General features: G+C 23.1%; 1 protein-coding gene across 2 annotated transcripts in view; it reads right to left on the minus strand.

Moving 5' to 3' along the window:
* The window catches only part of LOC129614988 (A-kinase anchor protein 200), a 64,181-nt gene that overhangs the window by 1,120 nt on the left and 50,570 nt on the right, over positions 1-12,491 (minus strand). For both annotated transcript variants that reach the window (XM_055530009.1, XM_055530008.1), the window contains 2 exons: positions 4,827-6,755; positions 329-415 (listed from right to left, as the gene is read on the minus strand). In XM_055530009.1, coding sequence (XP_055385984.1) covers positions 329-415; positions 4,827-6,755 — 2,016 coding nt within the window. The remainder of the gene's footprint in view (positions 1-328; positions 416-4,826; positions 6,756-12,491) is intronic.

Here is a 12,491-nt window from a genome sequence, read left to right on the forward strand (position 1 = left end):
GAATCAATATATTGATAAAGCACAAATATGGTATAAGTACATTAGTTGGAATTATACCACCTCATAAAAGTTTATAATTATTCATAAATTTATATTTTAATTTTATAAACTCAAAATTTATTAAAACTCATTTGAAGCCAACAACTAATTCATTTTATTAGAAACATTTAAAATATTTGACTAGGAAATTTTGAATTCTTTTATCTTAAAATCCCATTGAAAATTAAATGATTGAATTTGTGCTTGAATTATTAGTTAACGAACTAAAATTACGTCATTAAATTTAGCAATTTAGTACATTATTTTTATAAATATTTATAAAACTTACTTCAATAGTCTTATGATCAACTCCGTTTAAGCTTTCTGTCGCTGATATTTCAGCTACTTCGTCGTGATGTTCATCTACCCCATTTTCCTAAAATAAAGGACAAAGGAATATCAAAGTTAGTCACAAAACATCAAAAGATTTACAACAAAAAAGCATTCTTTCAAAATTAAATTAATATGTTATTTTTATATTTTTATTAAGTACTTTCATTTTTAGAAGAATTATAATAAAATTAAATTTAAAATAAAATTTAGAAAAACCAAAAATGAAAATTATATAAATTCGAAAAGTTGTTTTAAGAGCAATTGTACATAATTTAATATAACAAGAAGCTACTAGATATTCGGCTTAAAATAGAGGTAAGAGTGTTTTTGCTTAAAAGTTAATTAGAATACGTGTAGAATAAACTATTTTTATATTATAAAATATTTCATATATGTTAAAGAAAATTTCTTTGAAATGAAATGTTTAACAATATTGAATTTCTTCAATATTAGCACATAATGCTCTAAAAAGGTTTTATAGACCAATTAACAAATCGTGAAAATAGTAATTACTACTACGAGAAAATCATTACTTACTACGAAGAAAAAAAACCAAAAAAAAATATATAAAGATATTCAAGATTTATCTAAGCATTTCTATATAGGAAGGACACTTTAAATATTAAATAAAAATTCTCATTCGAAATGTTGGAAAAATCGTGAATACCTTCAATTGAGGTTGATAAAAAAAAAATAATAAAAAGAGAAATAAAATTACCTTTAAAAAATTTTCAATGTATTTTTTTTTTTAAATGATTTTTTGATTTGTTGAATTTTGATAAGGAAAAAAAAAATTTTTTATTTCTTAATCCAAATGAATTTTCCAAAAATAATGAAACCTCTTATTATTCAATTCAAATATGTAAACACAAAATATTATTTAAAACATAAAATTATAGTTTTTTGCTATGAAAAAATGAAGGATACCAAAACTAAGTAAAATTGAATATTTTCATTTTGCATAATTCTTCTAAAAATGTTTTTGCCAAATTAAAAAAAAAAGCATATTAGTATTTTTCTTTTCAATTTTTTAAGTATTTGAAACGATTTCAAATACATAACAGTTTTCTTTCTTTTAATTATTTTTAGCTTTCTTAATTATTTTATTTAGTTTAAGAAAATCTTATCACTTAACTATCATGCATATTGTCAAACTTATTATAATTTATTGGATCAGGGACGTTAAATTATGATAAAATTATTGTATAGTGTACTTAAAATTATAAGAAAATAGTGAATTTAATGAAATTAATATAAGCAATGAGCATGTTGTTAGTTCAAATCATTTTGTCGTATTAATTTTAATAAAGGATAATATATGTAGGTATGATTCATGAAATGTTATAAAAAAATAAAAAAAAATAATAATTACAAGTACATAAATTGAATATTATTTTCTAAAATACATAAAAAAATATGTATATAAGCTTGATCAAATTAAATTGCCTATCAATTACAGTTTTTAATTTAAATTTAATAATTTTTAATTAATTCTTAAAATGTCACAAAATTTTATTTATATTAATTTGTAATAATTTTAAATTAATTTTATAACTTTCCTGTTAATTGTTATTTCATTTAACTTTATCGATTTAAGTGACTTAATGCCACAAAAATTAAAATTATAAAAAAGTTCTTTGACAAAAATTTTATATAATTTTAAGTTGAAACCCCAAACCAAAATTTGTTAACTTATTTCGTTTATATTGCATCGAAATAGAAAAATTAAATTAATGAATATTGAAGTAAAGTATTTGTATGAATCACGTAATCAATGTACTAAGTAATGTATGTAAAATGTTGTTTAAACTAAACTTATGATTGCGTTTTTTATTTGCAAATTATTAAATTAAATACTTAACAAAAGACGTAGAAAAGAAAGAAAACAGTGAACCAAATAAATTTTAAATACTCAATTAAAATTTAGATATTACGTTATTAAAATTACTTTAATATATTAAATTTTGATCAAGCTTGAGCATAAAAAAAAAAAAAAAAACAAAACCAAAATCACAATTCTTAAAAGCTTAAAAAACCAGTCTTATATTATTTATAATGATTTAATCTAAAAGAAAACAGTCTAAGGAAGTTATGATGGCAATTCATATAGGAAATTTTGTTAATAACTTGATTTGTTTGTTAAATTTTTTTTCAATTTTTAAAATCAAGTCATTTTCTTTATTTTTTTTTTGTGTTTAGTATTTTTGATTTGATGATGAATAACAAATAATTCGTTCACAGGAATGGATTTTTCACAACAACAATGTTACAAATGCAAGAAAACAGCACACATAATTCAACTTTAGTAGTAGATGGTAGTAGTAGTAGTAGTAGTAGTAGTGGTAACAGTGAATGATTTGTAGTTATTTTTATTTATCTTTTCTTTTTTAATTTAATATTAGTGTTCGGTAATAAAAAAAAAATAATCCTTTCTTATATCAGCATCCCAATAATTTTGAATTTGCATTTTTCTTCTAATTAATATTCATCCTTTTATTAGATTTTTTTTCTTATTTGATTATATTATGCTATGATGCTCCACTTTCAGTACCCATTGATTTTATGATTTTAAATTTTTTGTTAAAAATTTTAAAAATTTTACATGATAAGATTTGATGATATTATTTTATGTTAAATGTGCGTGTATTTTGAAAATCACTTGTGTTCTCAATTGTTTAATCAATTGCAAATTTTTATTATTTTTTTTTTTTTCATTAAAATTATAATTGTTTAATAATAAATTTTAATTTTTTCTTATTACAATGAATTTCAGAATATTTAATGATTTTAAATAAATTTTCAATGTTTCTAAATAAAATTTCAATGTAAAAAAATTAATAGTATTATAAAAACTTATAATTTTGAAATTATATGCATTATATTGAAAAACTTAATTTCGATATGCAAATGAATTTGGTGCATACAAAATATGATGTAAAAATGTTTATTAAATATTGATTTTATTTTGTTAAATTCGTTTTTATAACTTAAACGCGAAAAGAAAAAATGGTTTAAAATTTTGTGTTCAGGTATTTATGCATTGAATTTAAAGATTTTTTAGAAATTTTAATTCTAATCTAATCTTAATTTTTTAAAATGAATTCAGTTTAAAATAAATTTAAATTAATTTGCGAAAATAAAAAGCAAAACGAAAAGGAACACAAACAACCAATTTCATAAAATAATTTTTATTTTAATATAATTTTTCATATTAATTATTATTAATTAAGCCACGAAGTAATTTGTCACAACGAACAAAAAAAAAATGAGACAAAAAAAAAGGTGTAGATCAAATTTATAATTTTAATATATTATGAATAATTTCAATAAATTGCTTTTGAATGCAAATCCTTTCAAGTACCGAAAATTCTAAGAGTAAAAGGAAAAATTTATTTCCAATTCATTTTCTAAAAGAATAATAAATATTTCTAAATTCAACAACACCATCAAGCGATATTTAAATTTTTATGGTGTTATTTAAAATAGGAATCTTTTGAGAAAATTTAATTTAGAATTCTATTTAAAAACTAAAATAAAAGAAATTATTGAAATGTTAAAATATAAAAGAATTAAATACTAAATAAGGATATTTTGTTTTTTATGTTAACTATATCTTTTCCAATTCTATCACACTGATTCTAATAGCACATTGAATTTCATATCTGGATTATAAAAAAAAAAATTTAAGAAATGATTATTAGACTATAATTTTAGATCATTAGATTTTGAAAAATTTTCATTTCTTTTTATAGGAAAAAATTTTAATTCGATTTAAATCAAAATCACGAATTATTTTTCAATAGTGATAATTGGAAAAGTTTTAGTTTAACATTAAATTTATTAAATTTGAGCATTATAGTGGTTTAAATGCATATCAACTACTTTACATTTACTACGAGGTTTTTTAAATGTGTTATAAATCTATCATTCGTGTTTACGATAACATGACACTAATCACATTTGGATGTACAAGAGTAGTTATATTGCAAACTTTAATAAAACGAATTTTGATTAAGTGAAAAATTGGTTATTAATAGAAAAAAAAACATGAAAATATATCAATCAATTACAAATAGTGTACCGAAATAATAATTTATGAATCGATAAGTATTAAATACAAAAAAAAAACATTTATTCTTCTCTAAAAATCTTCTAAACGCTTGTGATTTGTTAATAAAATTTGTTTTAATAATAATATATTTTTTCCAAAGCAAAATAAAGTATAGAACAGAAATTAAAAGAGGAAAATTTAATTCGGAAAAAAAAAAAATTAAATAGAAATTAATTGTTTTTCACACTACAAATTTGATAAAACAGGTTAAAAAACGAAAAGTAATTAAAAAAGAACGTTATTATTCTATTTGGTTTTAAATTTTGCAATTAATTTATCGATTATATTTCCTTTTCCTTCTATTTTTGTTTTTGCGCGATTTTTTACTATTATTTTGATGTACCTTTTTCTGGTTAGGAGCATTGTTATTGCTTGTTGCAGTCGCTGTAATTTCATTTTCGTTTATTTCATTTTGTGATGTTAATTCTGATGTATTATTTGATTGGTTGCTAATGTCAGCGCTAATTTTGTTTTCCTCTACATTGGATATCATATTTTCAGATGATGTCAATGCTACTTCTGACTTATTGTCACAGTCTTCAGACTTATTTTCTCTAAAATTTTCCAAATCTATATTTGATTGTGATGATGGTGTTGGTGGTGGTGTCGGTAAATCTTGTTCAATATTTGATTCAATTGAAATTTTTTCTACACAAATATTTTCTCCAGTTTGTTTATTTTCTTCTACATTTTCTTGCAATGGTGGTGGTGGAGACGGTGGAACTTGATTTTCATGAACTTCCTTTGATTGAGATTCGTTATTACTAACTGTCGATGTAACACTTTCAATTAAATCTTTTGATGCTGATGCTACTGTGTCTGTATATTCTTGTATTAGTGCTATCGTTTCAACAATTTCATTGATATCGTTATCAAATTTTGCCGTAGACATTGTGTCTTCTTGTTTTATAATTTCATTAGTGGGTGACGAATTATTGTCTTGTTGTGAACCTAGATCTACTGATGGAGCTAAAATTTCCACCCTTTCATTTGATTCATTATTTTGAGGTGTTTCAGTATTTAAGCTTTTTTCAATTACGTTAGTTAAATTTTCAGCTTGAATTTGATTGTCTTTTTCTTCTGATATCGGTTCTATTTGAGTTTTAGAATTTTCAATAGATTCTGGTAAACTTTTGGCTAACTCACTTTCATGTTTTTCAACATTTTTCTCTTCTGTTAAGTCATTTTTATTTTCAGATAATTGTTCTTCAGTTGCTATTAACTTTTCTTGAGCAATATTTGTGGCAATAACTTCCGAAGTAGCGTTACCTATTTCAGTTGAATTTTCAACTTTATCGTCTGTTTTTGCAGTTTCCAATTTTATTTCCTCAGTTTCTTTTTTTGAATCAGACTTTTCAACTTCTTGCACAACATTTTCAGTTTTCTCTAACAAAGTATCTGTTTTTTCAGCTGGTACAATTAATTCGCTTTGTTTTTCTGTTGTAATATCTGCGTTAGCCAATCCTATGTCTAATTTTTCTTGTACGTCATTAGAAACTATATCGTTTTTAATAGCAACATCTTCAATTTTTGGGATATCTTCAAGGATTGGCTGTTGTTCTTGTTTAGTTTCACTTAATGCAAATACCATCACCTGTGAAGGAGGAGGGGAACAAGGAAGTGGCGGAGGAGAGGAAGAAGATAGTTTATTTACAGGATTTAAAGGATCATTGTCATCATCTTTAGTTATAACATTACTAACATTTGTAGATATTTGTACATTATTGAGAGATTTTTCAGTTTCAGAACTTAAAGTAATTTCATTTGCATTAGGTTCAATATTAGAACTTGGTTCAATATCAACAACTGATGACTTTTCTTCACTCTTTACCTCAATTTTCGGTGACTCAGCTGAACCATTTAATTTTGGTTCTTCATCATGATGTTCAATTCCATTAGTTAAGGACGCTGATGTTTTTGTTTCTTCATGGGGTTTTTCGGTTTCAACTACTGGTGTATCATTAGACGAAGGAACATTTTCAACAACAGATTGTTGTTCCTTTTCTTCTGGAATCGGTGCTGTTTCTTCGGAAGGTTTTGGTGTTTCTACAATTTCTGTTTCTGGACCTTTAGTAACAGCTTCATCTGATTTTGTTTCTGTTTCTATTGTTGGAGTTTCTACTTTTTCAACTTTTACTTCGGATTCTACTTCGGTTGATTTATTCTCTTCTGTGGTATTTTTTGATTCTTCAGTTGGAACAGTGGAGGCTTCAGCAGCTGATGGAGAAATATCCTTCTTTTCTTCGGTATTTTTTACTTCTTCTGTGGTTGTCTGCCAAATAAAGCAAAAACAAATTCATGTTTAAAAACTTTTAAATTCAAATTAAAGTATAATTTAGGAAAACTTATATAACCTGAAAACCATCAATGAATACCATATGAGATTTCGTATTAAATTTATCTTTAGATTTCATTCATTACATTAAAATATTACTTCGTAATTTTAATTCATAGATGCTACAAAAAATTCACACAGTATGAAAAATTAAATTCATTCCACAAATTTAGAAAAAAAAATTTATATGTAAATTCATAATAATTGTAATATGAGATTGTTCATTACTACGCATTTACTGTCGCAGTGCGTGTCACTACCAAAAAAATTTAGTGAATGCGCTAACGTGATCATTTACTAAGGCGAAAGAGCCGCTGTTAGAAATAATACTGCCTTATATTAAAAGTTGTTTAAAAACAACATATTCCAATGATTAAATTAGTTTAAAATAAGTAATCGCAAACCAACACGTTTTATAACCTTATGAACGTATATTTTCGTTTACCACGGCCTTACATCTGCTTATAAAATAAAATTTTTAAATAATTTTGAAAATTCAAATCAAATTCACTTTGTAACTTTAATTTCCTCATATTAGATCTACTCACTCTTCGATCAGATTTGCGTTGGTATAAATAATCAGGCAAATTAGACAAAGACAAAAGGGGATAACAAATCCTTATTTTTGTCAAATATTAGCAATTATTGTGCTTTAAATATCATTTAATATTTTCCACTTCAATAATATAATAAATTTTCAAACAGAATTCCACTTAGAAGTCTAAACTACCGGTTATAAACTAGTTCAAACGTTCATCTCTCGAGTTTGAAATATTGTTGTGACTGCAGATTTATGCAATTAATCTAAATGTAATAATTTTATAATAATAAATCATTTGTATTAAGTACTTGATTACTGTTGATATTTCTTTAATTTTATTATTTTCAAGTATTCATGTGGATATATTTGTTTATTCTAAAATTGCTTGAAACCCCAAGCTGACCTATTTAATATTCCAAATTATAAATTTTAAATTCAATTACATTTTTTCATTTGAATGCTATAATTTAAAGAAAAGATTTTTTAAAAGAAATTCTCCAAATTGAATCTGCAGACTTATAAAAATTTATTTTAATTTTACATAAAAACAAAAATATTTCTTAAAACTGTTTTGCATTTGCTATAGTTTATAACTATCTCATAAATGTACCGAACACATGTATATGTACATACCTATTCATATTATATTTAGGGAAAACGCAATTGATAATAAAATTTTAATTTGTATAATCGGATCGCAGTGGAAAGCAAGTCATTGCCCTTTCTAAAATAAATACATACTAAGATATAACGACATAGTCGTATGGATAAAAATCGTATGTACATAGTACAAAATCAAGCACAAAATTTTTGCCATGATTTATGAGCATTATTAAAAAAAGATTTACAAAAAAAAAATAAAACTTATTTCAATTATTTTTATAATATACGGAATTGTACAAAAAGCAAACAAATTTAATATTAAAATACTACGCAACATTTCATACTTCCACGCAAAATTCAAGTATCGCGTATTTACTCATATTCTATGGAAAACAAATTGAAAATATAAAAAATTTTGCTAGTAAAAAACGGGAAATAATAAAAAAAAATTAATCTTAGAATAAACAAAATCTAGCAAAAATTAATTTTAAAAATGAAAATCAATTACTACTCGTACTCAAAGAATTGTGATAAAAAAATTATGATGGGTTAAAGAAATGTTTAAATTTCAAAAATTAATTTATTAATAAATTAAAGGGTTTTTAAAAGTGCTAAATTTTGATTTGGTTATAAGTTTTTGAGGGAGCAAATATGTAAAAATGTTCAAAGAGAAATCTTTAGTAGCTTTTGATATAAAAGAATCCTTTCAAAGGATTTTTATTCATTTTTAAGTTTGGCAGTCACATCTGAACGTCTAAGTAAATGAATTAAATTTCTTTTTAATTAAGAGTCCTGCCACATTTTATATTTCCTAAGACTGATACATAATTAATGAAAAATATTCATTTTCTCTCTCAGGTGGAGTTTTTTCATATTTTGCTTAAAAAATTTTTACCTTTGAACTTGACATTATTTTTGTCAAGTTAAAGTGCTTGCATATCCCATAATATCTCTTTCTTTTATGAACAATTTATTTAGGAGAAGCATCCTTTTTTTGGATATTCTTTATGTAGACTCCTATATATACATATATCTACCACATATAATCTGCTTAAACGAATCTTTTCTAAAAGTTAAGCAAATTATTGTAGATGAACTTATGTATGCTTTTTAAATAGTTTTCATTAGATTTGAATAAAACTCATAGTTCACTCAATGTTACAATTTCATTTAAATTTTTGCTTTTAGATTGGTAGGTACAATAGCGTTAATACAAATTCAAAAGATACAAATTTAATTTACTTCGAATATATAAAATAATAGCCGAACTGAACATTAATAAAACCTCATTGAAATATTAAGTATAATAAAAACTGTGTTTGATTTTTAGAAAAATTCGAATTTAAAATGTTGCTAAGAAGGCCATCTTGAGCTGAGAAAGCCATCTAAGAAGACCAAAATAATATCGTGATATTGGTACAAAATAGCAATTGAGCCTAATACAGACTAAATAGAAAATTTTATCATTTAAACTTTTTCCATCATTTTCCCAAAATTTTACGTAAAATCTTTCGAAAGTTTGAAAACTTTTTAACAGCTAATAAAAGTAATTAAAAAATTTTAAAAGTTATATTGTTCAAGGGAAATTGTAGTCATGTAATTTTTCCATTTCCAATATCATAAATTAAAAATTTCAAATTATATAAACCTCCTCATCTATGTATTTCCAATGGTCAATTTGAAAGAACTTTCGAATTTAATTTATATTTTTTCCTTTTACTAATACTAACTACAAACACACATTTATTTCAAAAGAATATTCAATTATAAAAAAACAACATCAATATAATAATTTCAAATAAATAAACAAATAAATAATAAATGTTAAAATTTAAAGAATTTATGTGCATATTTAAAAAGAAATTCAGATTATTAGTTGAATACCATAATTTAAAATAATTGAATTTTTCTTAAAATAAAACGAGAAAAAATAATTATAAAATCAGCAATAAAAACCGGCTATTAAATAATGTACACGTATGTATGTATGTCGATGCGAAAATATTCAAAAAATTAATATTATTTCAAGGTGAAAACAATACTTATTTTAATTTTATATTTGAACATCTTTTAAACCATAAAATTAATTAATTTAAATAAACTCTTTAAATGTACATAATAATTAATGTTCTTTCTGCTAATAAATTATAAATAATAATATTATTTTAAGGTACTCTCATCATACTCAAATTATGTTAAGTTTTAACTAAATTCCAATAATTTTAGAATTAAGAATTTAATTTTTCAAATAAAAATGAAAATTATTTAAACAATTTTTTAAATAATGCACCAATTATACGATTTTTATTAGATAAAGAAAAAGGTGTGCGAAAGAAAATTTTTTTCTAAAATATTTTACTGCAAAAAAGGTGAGTGAATGTGAACGTCACCAAGTTCAATAGGTGTAATGTTACTTTTCAACTTTCTCTCATTACTGTTTCACATTTTCCAGACGGGTATTTTTGATCTTCTTTTACTTGTTTTCTTTTTTTTTTCCTTTTTAAATGAAATTTTTTTTAGATTTCGTTTCAATGCCCTCTAAAACAATTTTTTTTTTCTTTTTGCATTTCATGGATTTGGATTAAAAATTTTTTTTCTTTGCTACTCTTTGAAAATCCAGTTTTTGATTTTATGATAAATTGCAAATTAAATAAACCGCTAGTCCAAAAAAATTAAATTTAATTGCTAAACTTTTGAAAAAGATTAAGACCGAATTGATTCTAAATTAAAATTTTTTAAAATTAATTCATTTTTGTACTTTTTTTTTATTTAACTGGTATGGTTAAAATTCTACAATTTCTCGATTCATTTTTTGAATATTTAAAATTCGTCAATTGTTCTCTAAAATTTTTTTAATTTCTCTAAAACTAGTAAATCTATAAAAGGGAATTAAAAAATTTTCCAAAAATTATTTACCACATCACTATTTTCCATTTTTTACTTTGTTTTTTTCTGGTTTTTTGTTCTAATATAATTTTATTTTATTTAATTTTTAAATAAAAAATAAACTTTTTTATAAAATTTTTAAAATCAAAATTTTCTTTTAATTTTTTTTTTTTTTAAATTTCAATTTAATTTTTTTTTTCTATAACTTTTTTTTGTTTAATAAAAAATATGGCTTTTTTATTTCAAGTATTATTTTTGACGATCAACAATTTTGAACTGAAGGAAATCTCATCATGACGGTAAACTTATATGTGCACCAATATATTCTCAAAAATAATTTTTTTAAATTAAAAATTTTTATTTTTCCTTTTTTTATTAGTTTTATATTTTTTTTTCTTTGGTTTTCTTGTTGTGAATACATTACATGTAATTTTAATACATTTACTATTATAAATAAATATACATACATACGTATATGAATACAACCACGAACATATGTATGTATGTATATATACCCTAAGTACGATTATTATTTGTTCCGTTCTTGCAATTATTAATGGTACTCTGGTACAATTTTTATATTTTATAAAAGAAAAGTAAAATAAAAAAAATTATCAAGTATATAAAATATATGTATATAAAACTATGTATATAAAACATTATTATAAACATACATACATATTATATGTACCTACATATACGCTGGGTAAGTACACTGAAAAAAAAAAAGAATGAAATTAGAAAACAAAAACCTATCATACTTCATACGTAGTGAAAATAAAAATGTTCACATACATAAATACATACAAAACATTCATATTCGTACGAAAAATTTATGTATACACATACAATTGACAGTATGTATAAATAATCTGCTTTTTTCTGTTTTTTTTTTCTGATTTTCTCTTTTCATAAAAGAGTTGGCGGATTTTTTTTTTTTTTTTTGCTTGCTAGGAAAATCTGAAGCAACTTCCATGAAACGATGACAACGACAAACAATAAAATAACGCGAGTAAAAACGACAAAACAGAAAAGAAAAAGTAATAAGAAGAGTAGCGAACAACAATAACAAAAACAATAAAAGAGGAAAAACTATAAACAAGATAAAAAGAAACAAACGATAACGCAATAAACAAGAGCAAGCGCCCAAGTAACTCTTAACTATATGCGACGATGATGGTGTGTTATTGTGTGTATGCAACAGTCAAGATCACCATCAAGAGTAGGTACTTGAAAAATTAATGCGGTAAAATTGAAAATATCCTAAAGGCTTTTTGATTTTTTTTTGTTTTCTTCTCGTTTTTCTTTTCAATTTTTTTTTCTTCAATTCAAATATTTTTAGTATTATACGTAAGTACTAACATGCACTCGACAATATCATCAATATTATTATCAATATCAATATTAGTAGACGATGTAATGACAGTGATTATCATGATGCAGATGATGATGATAATGATGATCACCATTATGATGATGATCATTATCATTTCTTTCCAATGATTATTGTATCCTGTTGCTATTTTTCTTTCTTATTTTCTGTTGTTCGTTTTTTTTTTGCTTTTTAGCAAAATCCATTTACCATTATCATCATCATTTTCATCGTCATGAAAGTGATTATCAACATAATCATTTTCTTCTAT

The sequence above is a fragment of the Condylostylus longicornis genome, unplaced genomic scaffold (genome assembly GCF_029603195.1).
Source record: "Condylostylus longicornis isolate FDR11 unplaced genomic scaffold, ASM2960319v2 ptg000135l, whole genome shotgun sequence".
Taxonomy (NCBI): domain Eukaryota; kingdom Metazoa; phylum Arthropoda; class Insecta; order Diptera; family Dolichopodidae; genus Condylostylus; species Condylostylus longicornis.